This window comes from Vigna radiata, chromosome 5 (genome assembly GCF_000741045.1).
Source record: "Vigna radiata var. radiata cultivar VC1973A chromosome 5, Vradiata_ver6, whole genome shotgun sequence".
Classification (NCBI taxonomy): domain Eukaryota; kingdom Viridiplantae; phylum Streptophyta; class Magnoliopsida; order Fabales; family Fabaceae; genus Vigna; species Vigna radiata.
In genome coordinates, this window is record NC_028355.1 from 15,417,567 (window position 1) to 15,439,970 (window position 22,404).

Sequence of the window (22,404 nt, forward strand, 5' to 3'; positions counted from 1 at the left end):
ACACGGTTAAGGTTTTGTCACTTCCCTCCACCTGTCAGTAAAGCGGTAAAACTTACAACCTAATTACCGCTTATGTCAATCAAACCACACTGCGCATGTCATGCAGAAAAACTCGGACGAAAACACTTTTTAATTACCATTACATCCTTTCCTTCTCTTTTTTTTTTTACAAATTAAATTATAATATATAAATAGAATCTAAATTCACTTTACAGAAGATAAATTAGAATTAAAAATCATTTTTTAATATGGTATTAGATAAATGATTCACGTGAAACATAATGTTCACGTAAATCTAGTTAGTATAGTATTTAATTACGATTAGAATTTTCAAAATGGGCCATCTAGACTAGTCTGACACAGTTCATTACGGATTGGTCAGTTAATGAGTCAATCCAACCGGACTCATTTATTAGAGAGTTAGAAAAATTTAAACTCGGTCCAACCCACTACAGGTTGATAAGTAAACGAATTGACTCACTTACTCACTTAATTATAAAATTTCTATAATTCAAATCTAAACAAATTTTATTAAATTTGAAAATAAGAAACTTAAATAATTTTTTCAAGAAAAAAATAATGAATATTTTTTCATAAAATTAAAATTAAATTTTAATAAAATAAAATTAAATAAGTACCACGAGTTCAATCTATATTAACTAAATTTAAATAAATTAAGTTAAAATATGACACATATAAAAAAAATATAATTTTTTCAAATTTAACTCGATTTGAATATAAGATGGAACGAATTGGTCCACTGATATCATATTAATAAATAAGTAAGTTTTATACCTTCCACGACTACTACTATCCATTCCCTAATTCTCCGAAGGAAAGTGGATCATCCACTGAAATACCCGCGCACTCTCCACGCACGTGCCACCATCTGCCAGCTAGCTTCTCATCACTCTTCCTTCACCCTCTCAACTATATATATAAAGTTCCTACAGAACCTCTCAGCTTTTTCATTTTACTCACTGTGCTACTTTCTTTCATTTATCATTAAATTAAATAATTAATTCGATTATACAATTTATATTCGTTTTTAAAACTCAAGGTGTTAAATAAAAAAATAAAAGCATGTCTTGAATTTGAGGTCTTCGTCTTATTATGTACATATATTTATTTTATAAAAGTTTCTCATGCAATTTCAGTTTTAAATTTGAAACTCCAATTAATACCCTCATCTAACTCCTTCCTTCTCTTTTAAATACCACTTCACAGTTTTTTATAAATGTTTTTCATCATTGCTTGCATTCATTCCTCTATACATTCTCACACTTGTATTTATGTTGTTAGAATAAAATTCTTTCATTTCACGACGCGACTTTAGTTTCTGTATGGTAGTTAAAGAACGTACGTACCCTAAACTTGGCCTAATATACTGCATCGATGCATTTATTAATAAAAGCTAATGACAAATTAAATTTTTATTTATCTGCATAGAATTTGACAGATGCAGAAAATATTTATATTAACTATATATAAGTTAATCGTTATCACGTAGTGATTCTACTTGGGGTAATTTTTATTTTTCTATAAATAACTGGTTTTAAAATCTAAAAGTCAATGAAATCATTGTACAATCTACCATTACCAAATTTAACCTAATCCGATCAGTCAAATCAAAATGTCGGTGGATTTAAAGGTGCTAAAGTCAAAGACTTTTAAAGGATTAGTCTACAAAAAAATTGGAAGCTGGTAAAATCCATTGCTGAAATAATAAAATATGTTTAATCTGTTTTTGTTTCACGAAAACACAAGAAATCAACTTAATAAGCATTGCTGTATAGTTAATACTTAAACTTAAGTATTATAATATATTTTGTTGAACTATTGCGTATATTTTAAATATGTAAACACTTTGTAAAATTATATTTTATTAAAATAAAATTAATTAATGAATTGGTGCTGAATTAAGCAGTGTTATATATTATTTAATTATTATTGGTTTTCGCAATATTATAATTCTTCTGGTAAACTTCAAGCCAATTTTTTAATTTTTTTAATTATTGATTTAGTTATAAAAATAGATTTAGTTATAAAAATAGTAAAAATCGGAAATGAGGAAAAACACTAATATGCTCAAATCGTTCTAAATAATCTAAAATCACATTAGAGTCTTTTTCTCTTTTGTTCGTCCTCTAAAAAATGAGAAGGTATGATGCTTTTAGAAGATGACAATGCTCTATAGTCAAAGTATGATTAATGCAAAAGTGAAGTCAAAGTTCAATTAAAACAATATTTATAGAAGTATTTTACTTACCATGGGCTCTTATCTCGATGAGCCTCAATTATGGGTTCATTGGTCTAATGATCCTTTTAGTTATAACGATTTGCAAGTAATTTTGGTTAAGTTTCATGGTATGCTAATGTCTTTGACAAGTAGGGATAGGTCTAGATAGGCGACACTCGACTCTAGTGAGAGTGTGTCCATTGCCGAGTGGTACCTAGTCTCTGGTTGAGGGAGTACTAAACGTCTAACCATTGGTATTCACTATGTAATGTATTGAGCTTAGTCCTGTACAGTCCTCAATATTTAGTAGGCAGCTTAACTTTTATAAAGTATTCAGTAATTGACATGTGAACTTAGGTCTATTGGCCACAAAATATCTGGTATCAAGTATTGAGTATGAAACATCTGTTTATGTTTGGTTAGTAAACTATATTAAGGTCGTATGAAAGGTCAGTACAACATTAAAACATCAATTAATATGACTTAATTTAGGTGAATATTTACATTTTCTACTTATGTTAAAATTTGATTATGATTTCAAAATGGATTGAATTTAAACAACTTAATAATCTTTATGTTGGATAAAAATTGTACTAAATTTGTATTATTAACATTGTTTTAGAATAAAAATGGGACGGATTCACGGAAAAAAATATCATAACTTTAGTTAATTTTGGTTGAATGATTAATTTTAATTTTTTAAAATATAAAACAAACTAGTTAAAAATTAATCAAAGTTAAATAAAATTACATTATTATTTTTTTAGAAAAAGTCACTGAATGCGTTTCCAATACAAATACTTAAATTCATGTTATATCACTTCGAACTCAATTTTAACTAGAATCAATTCAATCAAACATGAATTCTAGGAACACTGATAATTGGACAGTCATTTTTTTTTAAATAATTACATATCATTTACAAACTAAATGAAATTGTATTTTGTGTTAAACGAAATGAACGGATACCAAAAATTAACTATCATACGAAAACTAATTAATATACTTCGTACTTATAATATATGATTACTCAAATGAAAGGAACATGAAACAAACTATCATCCTCTTAGTATCAAATTTTTTTTATTTCTTCTTTTTATTTGTATAATATAATGGGTATGTTTCTTTCTGCTTAAAAATAGTTATTATAAAAAAAGTGGATTATTGTAAGAAACAGCTCTGAGTTTGATTATAAGAAAAGGAATATCTGTTCAGCCTTCTCCTTTAAATAAGTTTATCTAAATGTGTAAAAAAATATTATTCTATATAAAAAGTTTCTTAAAAAGAATTAAGGCTGCATACCTAAAAATAGAGTATTTGGAGGATTAAGATTTTTACTTTCCCTTACTCTCTGAATCAAAGATAAATTAAATTTATTGTTGATTGAAGATAAAAATTGAGTTTAGAGTGTACTATAATATGCAATTTCATACACTTAAACTTTAGAAACATATTTTTGTAGCAGAAGAATATGAGTATTATAATTGCTAGAGTTGATTTGAATAAATAATTATAAATATATTGGGTCCTGATGGAGAGTCAAAATATGGATATCTGTACACATAGCTTTTGTGATGCAATTGAAGAGCGCATTGAATATTAAAAGCGCAGTAATTGCTCTTAGTTGACTATTGAAAACATGGTTAGAATCAATCAGGCCATTGACAAAATCAATCAGAAAATAAAAAATAATAAAGTTTAGGATTTAGTAAAGAATATTTGGAAAAAGAAATGATAATAAAAAAGAGGTGAAGTGCGTGGCGTGGGTAGCGAGTTAGTCGGGGTGATGGGTGGTGCAGCAGCAAAACAAAATCTGAAATGGCATAATAGCGAACATCATCAACAACATCAACAAGAACAACAAACTCATGTCCTCTGACCGGGGAACTTTCTGGATCTCTCTACTAAACCTTCGGATCTTCTTCTAAGCGCTGCGTTTTGTCCACACCTAATTACTCACCACTAATTAACTCTTATTATAGTAAGGAGAATAATGTCCTCTTCTTTCTCCTCCTCCAATTCGCCCTGCGCCGCCTGCAAGATTCAGCGCCGGAAGTGCACGCAGGAGTGCGTCTTCGCGCCCTATTTTCCGCCGGACAACCCGCAGCGCTTTGCCTACGTCCACAAGGTCTTCGGTGCCAGCAACGTCGCAAAGCTTCTCAACGAACTCAACGCGGCGCAGCGGGAGGACGCGGTTAAGTCACTCGCCTACGAGGCCGAGGCGCGTCTGCGGGACCCCGTTTATGGCTGCGTCGGTCTCATCTCCATCCTCCAGCACCGCCTCAAGCAGTTGCAGACCGAGCTCCACCACGCTAAGAAGGAACTCGCCTCCTACATCGGACCCCACGCCATGCTCCCTCCTCCTCCTCCGCCTCCTCCGCAACCGCGCACCTTCTCTCTCTTTCCCTTCAAAGCGCCACCTCCTCCTCATCAGGATCTTTTCGCCTTCACCGACGACGGTGCTTCCGCTTCTCACTCTTCCCACGCCGCCTTCAACCACCTCGCCGTTCTCTCGCCTACCCTCGCCTCCGATCACGCCTTCCCTCACCCACCCACCCATCCTCTCGCTCTTCCGCACCACCAACACCTAATGCTCTCCCCTATGCAATCCAAGCCCCAGACCGACCCTGGTAATCTTAACCTACTTACATATGCCCTCTCTTAACACAATACCACTCTCTTAATTTTGAATACTTGGCATGTCTTCTAGTTAGTGTTTGGAAAATCCAGTTTTAAGGGTTTGCTCAAAGGTCTTGTCTTGCGTTTGTGTTTGTGTACCATTTAGCGATCGTGGTTTCACTTGTATATTTTGCAATCAGGCAAGTTAGCATGTGCAAGTAGAGCAAGTAGAGAATAAATCAGTAGTACTATAATAGGAATATGAAATTATGCCTTGACAGAACTAGAATCCAAAAGGGATTAGCCCAAGTTGTTTCATTGGAATTCAAAAGAGAATCTTGGTTTGTGTGCTGAGAGTGTTTTTCCTCATTCGATTTTATTTTCCGGACTTGTGATGGTTTTGCTGCACCTAATCAAGCAAGGGCACAGTGAGAGTATAAAAGAAAAGAGACATCTCAAAAACAGTTTATTTTTGCTGTGTTAGGTTTGAATGTTTTGTGTGTTAAAAGATTGAAATGTTGAGCGATGTGATTTGAAAGAATGAAGGCGTTGTAATGTTTATTTTGTTATGTTGTGCAGCTTAATTGTTCTGAATGGAAGGCAAAAGGGTGTAAAGAAGGAAGAGTGAGAAAGTTGCAGAAAGAGGATGGAAAGTAGGGAGGGAGACAAGGTAGGGGTATATGAGACTGACTAAGCCTGCATTGTTTTTTGGGTTTGAACTTTTTGATGATTTTCTAGGTAGATGCATTTTAGAAAGTAGGATCTGTATTGATGTTAGAGAATGGTTTTTCTAGTAGAGAGAGGAACCACCTTCTCTTATCCATTTTAAGAGTGACATACCTGAATTCTCTACTACTTTAAATACTTAATTCATATTTACAAATTTTTATTTTTCTCTTTTTATCCTGCACCAAAAATAACTTACTTTTTATATTTACATTTTTCTGTTCAATCATTTCTTTTCTCTGCTACGCTCTTCAATTATAATCTTTAAAACATCTTTTTATTTTAAAAGAAACACCATAGTAATATTGAAGTCCAGGCCTTCTTAAAACCTCCCCTTTCTCATTTTTAATAATTTACAATATTTAGGTAGGATAGCATACTCGATCATCTTTTCATGCCATGCACCTAATTCGGTCCAGAAAAATAAATTTCAATTTATTTAAACTGTATTTTATTCGTTGTAATTTAAATAATGTGTGACTTGAATTCCTTAATCTTTTTAACCATTTTTTATCATTATTTTCTTAAAATTTCTACCCACTTAAATCACTGTTTAAAGTTCAGCAAATTCTTTTTCTTTCTGTGATTAATTTTCTATCGTCAAATTACCATAAATTGAAAATTTTCAGATTCAAGGTTTTCTAGTTTAATTCTAAAGAAATATTAGAAATTTTTGAAGATTTAAAACATATGTTTAATTGCGTGTGTGTCTATATATATATATTATTCTCTTATTTGCATCACCATGAACAATCAAGACTTACTAATTTGTCAATAGTATTACATCTCAGCTCTTTATATAAACCTCAAAAACTCAAATGCTTCCATCGAGAGTTTGATCACATAAATACTAAGAAAAAAAATGAAATTACGAGTTTTAAGAAAAGGGAGGGACTAAGTTCTCTTATTTAAAAAAAATAAAATTATCCGTTTAAAAATATTTGAAGACTAAAATGACACATGATTCAAATTCAAAAAGAAAAAAGTAAATAAAATCTAATAAACTGGACCTTATTTATATTTCTATTTACTATCAACGACTTTGCTCATGTCTCAGGAGAAGACATTGAAGTAGATAGTAAGGTTAACCAATTTTTGATAAAGGAGTTTAAATTTATGGTTTAATAGTAAGCCAGAGAAATCAGAAGGCAATGTCTAACTAATTGTATGATCGAAATTGTAGGGCATTCCTTTTGTTTTCTTAGTAATAATAATATTTGGGACCAACACTTTTATAAAAACTTTTAAAAGTAAAAACAACATGAAAATATGCAATTAAATTTTATATAAGTTTAAATTAATTTATAAAATTGTTTGTGTAATTTGTTTAAAGTTTATTTATAATGTGTTTGTAAACTAATTGTAGTGTAGTGTTTAGTGATTTTTTTAAAAAAAACACTTATAGAGAAAATAAGCTAAATAGAAGTAATAATGTTAATAATTTACATATAAAAAATTAATAAATTTATTTTCTCTTGAAATTTTTAAATAGTTTTTTTTAAGCAAATATAGATTAATAGAATGAATAGATAAAATATAATGGACTAGTAAGAAACAGCGTATGGAATCTGAGTCCATATTTGTAATGGGCTTCTAGGCCCGTTTACTCGCTAAATAGACCCAACATTTATAATAGGACATGCGTAGGGAAACAGATTCCCAACTAAACCTGTACTCTCTGCATTGTTTGTACTTTATCATTTTTCCCATTTTCTTATTTTCCCAAAAGCCCGTCAGAAGTAATCCCAGTGAGTTAAAGAAACTAAACTAACATAAAAATGTAGCAAATTAATTGAACTTCTTTTATTGAACATCAAATTAAATTATTTTTAATTTAATAATTTATATTATAAATATTAAAAAATAGTTTAGTGTATTACTTAGACTATTATGGTTGTTTAAAAAAATCATTTACATGATCATCCATTATCGTTCTTAAAGTTACTTTTCTCAGGTGCATTTTTTAATTCTAATATTTTTTATCATAAAATCAAATATATATATATATATATATATATATAAGGAATGGTTGTTGGAATGAAATATTAATGGAACTAACGAGGATATGGCCTCTTCACCTCCCAGTCAATATCCAACTTTTTTCTTTGGTGAACGTGTCATTGTACTATTTCAATACCTAGGTATAAACAAAAAATGCGACAAAATGTGCTAATGTATATGGATGATTATTATATTGTGTATTTGAAATCAAACAAATAATACCATTTTCAAAAACACAACAATTAATGCTGACCAAATTTTATTCTAGTAACTTAATACAAATTTTTCATACATTGATGTGTGCATATAGAAAATTAGATTATATATATATATATATATATATATATATATATATATATATATATATATATTAGTAGACTGATGTTATCCTTGAGGAAGATATTGTTGGAAATCCAAATGCGAATATAAGTCTTACATTGGACAGAAACGAAAAATTGAAGCACCGTATAAAAGTGAAGTTTCATTAACATAATGTCTTAAGGTTTTGGGTTGAGAGTGGTGTTCCCCTCTTCTGTGGTTGGATTAAGGTCTCATTGGTCTTATCTCTTTTATAACACTCCTCCTCAATAAACCTAACAATTTCACTAGCCAAAGAAAAGATAATTAATAAGCTAACTGAGATTAACTACCCTTTAACTAGAGATGTCATTTCAACCCTTAACCCTTGGGTTGACCCTGACCCCTTCTAAAATCAAGCCACATTTTTCTAACCCACTTATTATGGGGCTTTTTAAAAGCCCCAGCCTCCAAAGCCCCATATAAAGTAGGTTGGGGTAGAGTTAGGGTTAGGTTGACCCTGAAACTAAATCAATTCACTTTTAATGTATTTTTAGTTATTTTTTTATTTACTTTATAAGTTCAATAGTTTCCAAATTTGCATGATGTTTTACTAATATCCTTTTTTATTAAATACATATATATATATATATATATATATATATGGGGTTTGTTAACATGCGTACGCCTGTTTTTCAGTTGGTACGCTTTAACAATGTGTACTGGATTATAGTAGACAAAAATACCCTCATTTATCATGGATTCTAAGTTTTAAGGTCAAAGATATTTAAATAATTTTCATTCTCAAAACTAAAAAAAAAAAAGAAACTCCCAAACCCTTACTCAACTCCCTCATTCCTCTCAACACTTTATCTTTCATCTCTCTCACTCCAACATTTTCTCTGTCATCCCTATTGTTGTCCCAATTGAAAAAAAAAAAATCAGAAACCCTTTCCTAACCCTAAAACATCGTAATTTGTTGCTCTTGTTCTGTTCGTTCATTTGGAGGATGTGTTATATATTTTCCCTTCTTATTATTATTATTATTAAATTTCATTTTTAAATTAAATCATGTAAATAAAACCTTCATAAATCAATTAAATTTTCATACATTATTTACACATCTACAATACATTTCATTATATTTTTAAAGAACAAGATATTTCCCTCTATTGTCCTTTTCCCTTTACACAAAGTGTTTCTTTTTCCTTTCTCTATTGGTATGCGATACATGATGTAAGATTACAACCTAGAATCGAAAGAATTGTACTCCTAGGGAGCTCTTCTATACCTATTTCTTTAATTTCCTTATGTTCCTTTTTTATCACTGAATCAATTTCTACAGACGTTTAGAATAAACTTTAACCACTGTGCAAGATAAAAAACAGTAAAATCATTTTTTAACTTTGAGATTTGGAAAGAGTAACATAAAGTGACAAAGTTTATATTCATTTTACACACATTAATAAATATAAAATGATTATAGAAGAGTAAACTTTTTTAATTTTTAAAAAATATCTCTGATTCAAATTACCACCACCATCTTCAATTTGGTTGAGATGAGAGAAAAAATGTTGGAGTGATGACAGAGAAAATGTTGAGATGAAAGAGAAAATGTCTCTGATGACAAAGGGTTTCTGATTTTTTTTTTCTATTGGGACAATAGTAGGGATGATAGAGAAAATGTTGGAGTGAGAGAGATGATAAAGAAAATGTTGGAGTGAGAGAGATGAAAGATAAATGGTTAAGAGGAATGAGGGAGGTGAGTAAGGGTTTGGGTTTTTTTTTTTTTTTTAGTTTTGAGAATGAAAATTATTTAAATATCCTTGACCTTAAAACTTAGAATCTATGATAAATGAGGGTATTTTTGTCTACTATAATCCGGTACACATTGTTAAAACGTACCAACTGAAAAACAGGCGCACGCGTGTTAACAAACCCCTATATATATATATATAATATATATATATATATTATAAAAAATTATTTAAAATAATTTTGTAATTATAAGTATATTTTAAACATATAATTTTATTATTTTAAAAATTTTAAAAAGAAAATTTTTATTATTATTTTCTTGGATAGATTTTGAGAAAAGAAAATATAAAAGTAACACAGTTCAAAATTCGATTTTTCAATGATCCAATTTTGATATCTATATAAATATTTGAAATATTAATTATGGATAGATTTTAAATTCAAATTTACTATTTGGATAAATTTTTAATATCGGTGTAAATTTTTTATTTTTATAGTTTGTCATATAATTTTTTTTATTGTTAGGCAAAATTGTTATAAATATCATATATGGTGGCATACAAGATCTAGATGTAATCCTAGTAGTTATAAAATCAATTAAGATTTTTTTTCAAACCTTTTAGATTAAATTAATATTTTAAAATCATACCTATCTTTATCTAACAGAGATCGTTTTAATATTGAATTATTTATCATAATTGAGCCTAATAAAAATTAATTAAATAATATATACAATATTTTTTAAATAAATATAATGTTTAATTTATAACACTAAAATTAAAATTATTATTATATTTAATTATTAACATACAAAACAAATAAACATTATAATAATTATAATAATAAATAAATTACATTAATGTCTCCTAATAAGAAACTAATAAAAAAGACAAATGAATATAATATAAAATATATGAAAAGACGTATAAAAAATATAAAATTGATGTAAATGACCAAATCATATCTCTCATAAAAATAATTATAAAATTATATCACTTTATAAATAATATATATTCATTTTATTAAATTTGGAAAGTTATAAAAGTTAAAAAGTCATTAAGTCAAAATTTTAACCTATTCATACCAATTTAAAAAAAAAAATTAATTTTCATCATAAATCCTAGTAACATATTAGTAGCATATTAACGTTAATGTTAACATTATTAACTAAGAATTCGGAGAACACACTAGTGCAAAAATAGTGTATAACGTCGAATATTTTGAACCTTTTACGTTGAATTCAAGAACAACATTATATTGGGAGACGTTAAATTGATAACATCGAATTTTATCAATATATGACGTTAATCAATTTTTTTATTTTTAAAATTAATTGTGATCCTTTTTTATAACTTTATGAGACCTGAAAAACAGAAAAACAACCAATTTCAGTTTTTGGCATCTTATAAAGCATGAATTATGAACATGTAGTATACTATCAACAACAAACAACATTCAAGTTCAATCAAACAACAACAACAAAAAAATTCAACCAAATAATCACAACAAACAAGTTAAAAAAACAAACAAGTTCAACAAATAAGTTTTTTAAAACGAAAATGAAAACTAATCTTCAGTGGGTTCATTGAATAAAGTGTTTCCACTAGTGAGATAGAAAGAAGAATGCACCTATGAAGGACAAGAACACGAAAATAATCGGTCAAAACAAACGAAAATGATACATAAAGTAGTTAATTAACATTCATTTGTATCAAATGAAAGAAAGATTACATATGATGGTCGTCAAACTTCGTTCGAGAAAAGTTTGAGAAGAGAAGAAGGTCTCCCACGCTAAGATAAAGTGAATGAATTTTCAATCTTTCAATTAAATTAAAAAGGAGAAACTTTTGGTTGACAAATAATACGTCGAAGCCCAATAGATTCGGCGTATAATTGGTGATTTAAAAGAAAAAAGAATTAAAATGGGGTAACTCTTTGGCTTTTGGTTGAAAAATAATACATTGAAGCTCATATAGAACTCGACGTACTATTGGTGGTTTAAAAGAAAGAAGAAAGAGAATGGCACTGACAAATAATATGTCGAAGCTCATATAGAACTCGACGTATTATTGGTGGTTTAAAAGAAAAAATAAAGAGAATGATTCACTGATTTAAATAATTACCATAATATAACGTCAAATCTCATGCAATTCAACGTTCTACAATTGCATTTATTTATAAAAATGTCACCAATCATTTTTAACATTGGCTATTTACTGATTGGGTGTTGGACGCGTGACGTTATACGTTGTACTAGTAACATTGACATTAATCCTAGTAATTTAGAAATGAAATTAAATCGATAAAAACATATTAGCAATAGAAAATAAAACTTCGAACTTCAAAATTACATATGGTCTTATCTTCTCCTACACATGAGGTTTGTCATCAAAATAAAGGAATCAAATGTTTGACATTACAGTGCTACAAAGAATATCCAATGAAGCAACTAATAAACTTTAAATCCATACTATTTTCAACCATAACAGAAAATGCAGAACATGCTAAAATTCTAATACCGATATTTGAAATTTTCAAATTATGGTATATGATTTTAGGTTAAGTGTATTATTTCATTTGCAAACAACACCAGAAAGAAAGATTGAAAGTAGAAATCTCGTCTGTTTATGATGATTTCAAGCAACATTGATGTTATAACTTAGAATTAAATTTTATATTATTTATTCATTACTATTTAGGAAAACGAAAATTTCTTTAAACGAGTACATGCTTTTAGTTCTCTATTTTTCTTCAAATGTTTAGTTATGAAATACCATCGAATTAATTACTAAAAATATTATCATTTTATTAACTTGACAGTTCAAAAGTTAAAGCAGGAAGTTTAACTTAGCTTTCAATATATTAACATTTTAGTAGTTGTATTCAAATAAATTTATATTCTTTTTCATGTTAAAAAGGAATGTTCATGAATTGGTCCTAATTCATAAGACTTTGGGAGTATTTGGTTTTATGAGTTTTTTTGACCCCAACTCATTTGGATTAGGACCAATTCCTATGATGAGAGTTTATTTGACAGATCTACCTTTAACAATTTTAGAAAATAAAATTAATGTGCTCACCTTATAGAATCTTTGTAATGAAGATATAGTATTGATTTCAAGAAACTAGAATAACTATCATCTCTTTTATGTTTGTTAATTTATGCAATTGTTCATTTATTTTCTATTATATTTTCATCACATATTAAGATTGAAAATCAAAATATAAAAACAAATTAATTAACATCTTAAACATTTTACAAGAAAATTATGTATTATCGATAGGCACAATCTATCAATAATAACAAAAATCTGTCGGCAATTTGAATCTACTAATGGATTATCGATGATAGAAAATTCATCAATCCCTCGAAAATAATCGGATACAAATTCGTCAACAAATATTTGTTGATAATCACTAATAAATTAAGATTATCAATAAAATTTATTAATAAATATCACAATTAGGTTTTCTTCTTTCTCTTCCTATTATGTTTTTCTTCTTTTTCCTCCTTTCATCCTTTTCCTCTCCTTGTTATATCTTCATTTGTTGTAATTTTTGCCTCACACTCCTCCTTTTACTCATATTTCTCCTCTTCTTTTTTCAACTTTGGCCATTACCAAGTCACTCTTATTACTTCTCTTTCTCTTTTCTTTCTCTTTATCTTCTCCTTCTTTTATTCTCTTTTTCTTATCTATTTTTTTCTAATATATATAAAAAGATCATCATACTTGTGAAGAAAATTATCACCCATTTTATTAATAAATTTACTAATAAAAAATTTATCGATAATAAAAATTACAAATTAACGATAAAATATATGAAATGAACTAATAATAATAAACATATGAATATTTGTGAATAATAAATTATACTGACAAATTTTATAAATTAATTCATTGCCAATAGATTTAAGTTTATCGATAAAAATTCTTTAATAATTTTGAAAGTTCTTGTAACATAATGTTTCCGTTTTAATTTAAAATATGTAGGTTGTAGTATACATCATACTATTCATTTATCCAATATCTTAATTATTTTTTGTTCTCCTTTTGATCCAACTTTATCCAATAGGTTAATTTTGTTGAATTGTTCTCTTTTTTTCTTCCAACTTTTTATTTTATTAAAGTTGTATAGAATTATCAATAGTATGGTAAGGGTCAAAAGTCGGTCATAACTTTTTCTTGCCTTTACTTCTTTATGACAACCTAACCACTTGGTGTTGGAGATTATTTAATGTGCTCAATACACGTGTTTCGTTATTATTTAATATATTTAATAATTATGTTTTTCATTTAAAAGATTGCATGTCAAATTATTTAGTGATGCTGTATCTTTTCACTATTTTTATTTATTTTAAAAGTATTTTATATTTTTTTATTATTTTTTTATTCTAAAAATATCTTATATTTTTTTATTATTCTCAACAATCTTTCTCTTTCTCTCTACATTGGAACATTTACATAATTCAAATTTGAATTTGTGATATATTGTAAAATATAAAATTTAGAGAAAACTTCAATATTAGTGCTTCTACTACTTCCATTTTATATTAATAGTAAATAATAATATATTATTATTATATACTAATGTTATAATGACAAAAAAACTAAATAAATTTCAAATCTTTAACAAATAACTTTTCTTTTATATTTTAAGTATTTAATAATATTTTTATATTATTTATCTAATAAATTAAATATTTTATTCAAGTTATTTGAGTCAAACATGTCGGTGAGTTAAAATATAATGTTAAAAATTATAAATATTAAATGTAAAACAAAAAACACATATATAAACATTTTTCTAGAAATTTAGAACAAAATTTTACTATTTATTATTAAGTAATTTGAAGAAAAAAAATATATTGAACAACAAAAATAATATTGAATCAAACTTATTTAAGAGAATATATGAGAAGTTCAAATCTGAACCATATAAATGTTCCATTAATAAGCCATGTAAATGCTCCATTAATGTAGAGAGGGAAAGAAAAAGATTGTTAAGAATGGTGGGAGAGGTGTAAGGTATTTTTGGAATAAAAAAAATAATAGAAAAATGTAAAATATTTTTAAAATAAATGAAAATAGAAGAAGGTGGATAAAGATTTAGGGAGGTGAAAAGGAGCAACACCCAAGGATAATGTTTTATTAGCTGAAATTACAACTATATATAGACAATATGGAATCTTGTATTCTATTTGATAACCTAGTCAAATTTGTTAAATAGACCTATTATTCTATATTTATATCATTTAAGTTGATATTAAAATTTTATTTTACGTACTTGATTTTAGACTACAATAACATATGAATTGAATTCTTAATCATTTTAAATAATTATTTTTACGTTTTTAAGAATTTATTATTCAATATATATTAATGATTTTTAAGTCATATATTTGTTATTACTATATTTTAATATAAAAATAGAAAAAAACTATAAATTATTAATAAAAAATTATACTTAAAATGAAAAAGTCAAGAAATTAATCTAAAAAATATCACAAACATTTTTTTTATAAATCATTACAAGAAAATTAATATTATTAACAATTAAGATTTGTCAATAATGATTAAAATTCATTAATAAATAAAAATTATTGATAATTAAAAAAATTACCAGAATTTCTTTTGAAAAAATAGAAATTTTGCTAGTAAAAATTGTTAGTAATTATTAATCAAAAGTTTCGCTGACAAAATTCAATAATAAACATCATAATCTAATTCATCTTCTTTCTTCTTGTTTCTTCTTTTTCTTCTTTCATGTCCATTATTCCTCTCTTTTTTTTTCTTTCATGTCCATTCCTCCCTTTTCTTTCTTCTTTAATGTCCATTTGCAATAGTAGTGAAATGTTTTTATTACACTCTAAAAGAAATTTCTCCATTCATTAAACACCACCATCATTCTAACTCTAGAACCTCCATTTCTTCATCATTCTCATTCACCCATTCCAACTCCATCATGTTCATTACATCACCATCTTCAACCTTTCTTTTTCGCTTCTTTCACTACATTTTTTACCATCCAAGTACACAAACAAATTCATAATGTATCACTCTCCACTTTCATCTTCTTGGTCTCTATTTTATTTCTCCTATCCCATTCTAATCACCTTCTGCAACCAACACCCAATCGCTTGCGTGATTGTTTGAAAAAAAAATGGCAAGGCATCGGTAACGTCAACAACATCGACAATTCTGATTGACTACTCTACAAGAGCGAATAAGTTCATGTTATGGGAGAAGGAAGGATAACAACTTCGGTTATGTCTTTATTAATGATGACATCGCCGACAACAATCACATGTGGAGGTGAAACTTGCAGCAAGGATGTATCAACTTTCTAGTGATATCTTGTGTGAATGGAGAAGTTGCCGTTGACATGGACAAAATTAGGGGAAGAAGAAATCTCCTTCTACATTTATGTCTAATCTATAGTAAATCCAAATTTTAACGAAAGATTTGTTCTTTTTATCGATGAATTTATTGACGAATAAATTTGTCCATAATAATCATTTTAAGTTATTTATGAATTTTATTAATAAATTTTAAGATTTATAATTATCGATAAATTTTATTCACAGTGAGTATGGAAGATAGTCTGGTGAGAGTTGGTGATGGAAAAGTTTATCATGAATAATGGTAGCATATGAAGATTGGGAAGAGGAAGATGATAATAACTACCGTAGATGTGCAATGTTTTTTTTGTTAAATTATGAGTTGGTAAATACTAAACAATAATTTATGTTGTTAAAGTAATAGATTTAAATTTATGTATTTTGAACTACATCTAATCTATAATATACCTACAAAACGAAAATAACAGATATAAAATATTTTTTTTGTGTTAATGTCCGTGATTAAAAGAAATAATAGAAGAATTAAAAAACATATATAAAAAATAAAGCAGAATGAAACTAATTTATTTTAATTTTTCAATAAAAATATGTAATTACATATTTATCTAACATATATATATATATATATATATATATATATATATATATATATATATATATATATATATATATATATATATGGGTTTGTTAATTTGTGTATGTCTGTTTTCGAGTTGTTACATTTTAGCAATGTATACCGGGTTTTAGTAGACAAAAATATCCTAATATATCATAGATTTTGAGTTTTAAAGTTAAGGATATTTTAATAATTTTCATTCACAAAACTAAAAAAAAAAAAATTCTTTCATCTAACCCCAAACCCTTTGCTCACCTTTTTCATTCCTCTAACCCTTTCTCTTTCATCTCTCACTCCAATATTTTCTTTATCATCCCTAAGCTAGTCCCAACTGAAGAAACATTCGCTATTAAACAATTTGCTTTTGTAAAGAGTTGATTCATTAGCAATTTCATCATCTTCACTAACCTCTCCAATTTCATCATCTACGGATGTTGAATCATTATCTCTTAAAAAGCTTTCAGGTCAATTACCAATTTCTTCAAATGTCATTATGCTTGTGAAAATTAAATAAAATTAGATAGACAAAAATTATAAAATGAAAATCATTTTTTTTGTAAGAAGTTGTTTAACCGTGAATGTTTCTGATTTTTTCCAAGTCAATTAATTACCAATTCCTTTTCCTTCTGACGACATTATGCTTGTGAAAATTATATAAAATTAAATAAGACAAAAATTATGAAATGAAAACTCATTATAAAATTATTTTTTTTAAGAAATTGTTTAACGAGTGTTTCTGATTTTTACAGTAAAGATGACAGAGAAAATGTTAGAATAAGAAAGATGAAAAAAGAAAAGGTTGAGAAAAATGAGAAAGGTGAATAAGGATAATATATAAGAAATTGTTTACCATATAATACGTGACTATTATTTAAATCATTATTGAAATTTTATTAACTTCCAATAAATAACTTCCTTTAAGTAGAATTTTAGTGATATGTCCTATCAACCAATTAATATGTTTGTTATTTCTAGATCATATAGAACCTATCAGTCAATGAATATTAGACCTACCATCACCACATAATATTGAAAGAATCTTTTCCACAATATTATCCTTAATACTGTATTTCTTTGTTTTTAAGCATTTGGAAACAAAGCATGTTACTTCATTTTCATTTATCATGAGCAATAATTATGTTGATTTGCTTCATTTCTTAAAGTTTAACATAGGCAGGATATGGATGCCCCGCCAAACAGGCAAGAGAATAAAACCACAAACATATGATAAGAAAATATGTGACTGAAGTAATAAACTGCGAAACGGCTTGAATTCAACTACCAAATTAATTTCTAATGTTTTCCACCATTCAATCACTAAGCCTAAGATAATGAAAGTATATACATAACCATCAATCATTATACAAAGAGAATTCAAAGAAAAACATCATTTTTGGCAATATTAGTTTTTCAATCTAATCTGGAGAAGGATAAATGGAGTGTTATGGTGCTTCCAGAGACATTGAAGCAAGTTTGTTTAAGGGAAGATTGTTTTAATAGAAAAATTACTGTATAAAATAAAAGCACTTCTCACAATGTCAGTTTATCTCAGCTATATAGCATAATATAGTAAAGATAGTATCATGTTAAAGTACAATTCACATTAAAATATTAATTCAAAAAAATTGATTTTTCTAAAACAAATTCAAAAGAATTGCATTAACATATAAATTTTAAAAAATTAATCTTCTTAAAATTAACTTCAATTTCATATATCTAAATAAAAAAGATATAATATGAAGCCATATTTTAAAATAATCTTTAATACTTAATATTTTCTTCACTAATAATTTTATTTTAAACATTTAAATTATTTTAAAAAAATTTAAATAAAATTCATCAGCTGGCAACTAATATCTACTAGTCCAATACTATAATACTCATACATATCACATTAACAAGTGAATAATTAAGTTTTGATACTTGTTAATATCTTATTGCATATTTTATCTTCGAATTTTTTTCGGTTAAGGGTTTTTTCCATCTCTTTCTATCTCTAATCTGACCTGAATATTCTTTAATGGAGTCACCTATTAATTGAAACTTTTTTAAATTTAATTAGTTTAACTGACTTAGGTTGGATCAGATTGTAATTTACTAAGTTTATCCGTTTTATAAAATAATAATTATATTTAAAATATAAATTATCATAGTAAAAATATTAAAACAATGTTTTATTATATATATATATATATATATATATATATAATTGAAATAAAATTTTCTAATATGATTTAAATTTAAATCATACATATTTTATTTTAATTTCTTTATATTTATTTAAATAAAAATGAGTAAAGGAAACGTTAACCTGACACGAAATAGAAAAAATATAAAGTTTATCTTGTTTATATTACGAACTGGGTCAACATATATATATAAGGTGGGCCGTGAACCGACGTATTTCACAAATGTAATGATTGTATTGTATCTAAAAATTAAAATTTATTTTATTGAAGTAATTTAAAATTTTCAAATACGTGTATTAGTTATATATTTTGAATTTCATTTTTTAATTAAAAATACCTGAACTAGACGTGAGTTGAAACCAAACCTAAAAGTCGTAACTACAGAGTCCATTTTCATACTTTGAATATTATAATAGATTGTCTTACATTTGAAGGGCATAACAATATTTTTAATATATTGATTTGGTCATTGTGTTTTTATTTGGGATTATTTAATACAAAATAACCAGAATAACCATTTTCTTAATATATTTCATGTCTTCTTTATAGAAAAATAAAAAGTAAAATCAATCACAAAAATCGAAGCGAGTACCAAAATTATCCATCACAAAATTTACAAAAACTTACGGAAGCATAACCTTTAATTATATAGTTAATATTGACTGCAAAATTATTACATGATAGAGCAGGCATTTGGGTTTTCATCACTGAAGATTTGTATGTAGCGGTCGTCCACGGTGGTTTCTGACAAGTTGGCAGTGTCAGCCACCTTCCTCACCATATTAGGAGGTGCCTTCTTATCGTAGGCCTGAGAAACATAAGGGTTAGCCACCATAGTGTAGGGAACGTATGGCCAAAGTTCAACCTTCTTCTTAGTAGATTGAGCAGCCTTAAGAACTTTCTTTGCCTCAACATACCCTGTCACCGTTGCTTTCTGCTGCTTCAAGTCCACTTCCACCGATTTAGCTCCTATTCATCAGTTGTTCAATTTTCCATTAACCAAACAACTTGAAGAAGTGAAAGAGATAACATATAACATATAACATATCCTTCGTATAAATGATCGCAGGTTTTTAGGGAAGAAGAAGAAGAAGAAATACCTTTAACATCAGAAAGAACATGTTTAACCTTCCGTGCACATCCTTCACAGTCCATTCTGATTTTCAGAGCTACAGTTTGCATTTGCTTCTTCTTCTTCTTCTTGGTGCTGCTGAGTAAGTCGGAGAAGTATTCCAAAGTTCCTTGCACTCCCATCTTCTGATTCTCCTTCTGTTTAAGTTTATCTTAATTATGGAAGCTCTGGTTTTGCTGAATAATAATGCAACCTTTGTGAGTGTGTGTATGCGTATATATAGTCAAATAAGAAGAAAATCTATGGCTTAGGTTGAAGTTTATTATTAAGAAAGATTGATTTAATATGTCAGAAAATATAAAAAAATGACCAGTCGTTTTTCCTTTTTGTTTCAATGGTAGGTGTCAGAAACAAATTTGAGTAAAAACAAACAGAAAGGATATGAACTATTAATTGAATGAAGTGATTGATATTGTGATATAGGTGAGGGTACCTTAACTCCTTCCTTGCCATATGCCTTTATGTTATTCATCATCCAACATGTGGAGTGGACACGTAATTTATATGAATAACGATTAAATAATCAATAATAATAGAGAAGATGGGCTGTCCTAGTCAACTAGAATATTTTTATTTCTGTGTTCAAATTTATATTTACCACCTTAAATAAAAAATAAAAGAGAACTATGTTTCAATCAGTAACTAAAGAATAACTTATCTCAATTCAATGTTCATCCACATGGCCGCTTGCAATAGCTAGCTAGAGATTTTATATTACTTGGATAAAAAAAATCTCCAACCCATGAAACTTATTTGACAAGAAAAAAAAAGAAGAAAAATATACTCATTAGTTTATAAACATAAATAGAAATAACTTATTAGTGTTAATATAGGGGGTGTCCAAATATCATAACATAATTAGTTACTACAATTATAATATAGTATATATTAAATATTAATATTCTTATTAAAACAGTAGGCTTCAAATTTCTAAGAGTTCATTATTGTCCTACGTAAGCAAAAAGATTTTGAAAATGTTATATATTCTATTTAAATATTTAATGTAAGGACCCCACAAATATACTTAAGGGTTTGTGTTAAGTTTAAATTAATTTAGACAAGTTTAATTGGACTTAAATCACAAATTAGAAGAGTTTGAAATTGAAAAAAATGGCTAGAAGTGGTAACCTGGTGTGTGTGCATAAATGTGCAGAATTCGCATTCTGCAGATTATGTAGCCTCGTTATTCGAATTGTCCTACATAGCGAGACCCTACAAGAGGGTGCTCTCTGATTGGGGTCATTCACTGTGCAAGTTGGTGCGTTGTGTGAATGACTAGAGAGTGCTGCTCTCTACCTGTTGATTTGCATAGCGAATCATGTCGTTATGCGACTGAGAGAGGTTTGGGGTCACTGCCATTTAATTCGAAAGGCGAATTTGGGCGCATAGCGAGGTGTTTTAGGTGGGTGCTCTTTGTTTGAGCTCTCGCATAGCGACCTAGGTGCGTTATGCGAGAGACCTGAGGCCTGTAGCCTCAGCGAGTTAATTCGCAAAGCAAATCTGGGGTGCGCTGTGCGAAACAACCCTGTTTTGCCTTGCAAGAAGGGGGTGCGATGTGCGACTCCCTTAAGTATAGATTTTCTATTTTGCTCTTGTTTTGGCTGAGGTAAGTGTGTGTACTGATTGAATTGCATAGTATAATAGTGAAACTATTATTTAATTGGAAGTATGTGAATATATGAGGTATGTTTGATGACTGAAAGTAACAAAGTGTGGTTCATGGACGTAATTCCATGATCATCAAGGAGAGGATCCATGGTGGTGCCCTAGTAATGTGTTTAGAATTATTTGCATGGAAGTTTAATCTTGGGAGTTATCCTGGAACTACAATGATCAATCATTCTCAAGTAGCGAGGATTGAATCATGTCGTGAGTAGTATCAAAAGGTCTTAGTCTTGGAGGCTTCCAGTATGCTCCCAGGTTCAATACAGACTAACCTCGTGAGTGTGGTAGGGTGAAACCCATTGGCAACGGCTTTGCAAAGCAGTAGAGGCCACCACGAGTGCATGATCCGTCATAGCTCCACAATCATTGTAGTCCAGACGAGTCTGTTTAAAGTGCAACAAGTCAATGTTTGTGTAGTTTAGTATGTTTGCTTTAATTTGCCTATTTTGTGTGATTGATATAACATGACTTTTGTACCTAACTCACCCTTGCTTACGTGTTTATGTGTACTTGTGTATGTTTTTCTTTTGCAATGATCATCCACTTGGATGTGAGTAGATGTTGAGGAGATGCCCCTGAAGCAAGTGCTAGAGAATGATGATGATGATGCAGCTTAGTCTCTTTAAGATTCTCCTATTTTAACTTATATCATTTTGAAATACTCTAGTAATTGAAGTTTTAAATTTAGACCTATTTGGATGACTGTAATCTTAAACTTATAGTTTACTCTTAATTGTTCTTTTATATCATGAGTGTGGACTTTTACATTATATTATATTTTATATATAATTGAGATGTCAC

The 22,404-nt window shown here is 28.1% G+C and overlaps 2 protein-coding genes across 2 annotated transcripts; one reads left to right on the forward strand and one right to left on the reverse strand.

Moving 5' to 3' along the window:
* The first annotated feature begins 3,977 nt into the window (after window positions 1-3,977).
* Window positions 3,978-5,733, forward strand: LOC106761486 (LOB domain-containing protein 36). The gene is made up of 2 exons (XM_014645041.2): window positions 3,978-4,869; window positions 5,438-5,733. The coding sequence occupies exons 1-2, from the start codon at window positions 4,233-4,235 to the stop codon at window positions 5,440-5,442; spliced, it is 642 nt and encodes a 213-aa protein (XP_014500527.1). The 5' UTR covers window positions 3,978-4,232; the 3' UTR covers window positions 5,443-5,733.
* Window positions 5,734-19,367: 13,634 nt separating this feature from the next.
* Window positions 19,368-20,060, reverse strand: LOC106761522 (heavy metal-associated isoprenylated plant protein 24). Its single transcript, XM_014645082.2, has 2 exons — window positions 19,907-20,060; window positions 19,368-19,775 (listed from the first exon to the last, which is right to left on the reverse strand). The coding sequence occupies exons 1-2, from the start codon at window positions 20,058-20,060 to the stop codon at window positions 19,480-19,482; spliced, it is 450 nt and encodes a 149-aa protein (XP_014500568.1). The 3' UTR covers window positions 19,368-19,479.
* Window positions 20,061-22,404: the final 2,344 nt, after the last annotated feature.

Coding starts and splice junctions, on each gene's coding strand:
- LOC106761522 (XM_014645082.2), bottom strand. CDS start 20,060: ATGGGAGTGCAAGGAACTTTGGAATACTTCTCCGACTTACTCAGCAGC. Junction 19,776..19,906: donor TGTTCTTTCTGATGTTAAAG/GTATTTCTTCTT, acceptor ACTGATGAATAG/GAGCTAAATCGGTGGAAGTG.
- LOC106761486 (XM_014645041.2), top strand. CDS start 4,233: ATGTCCTCTTCTTTCTCCTCCTCCAATTCGCCCTGCGCCGCCTGCAAG.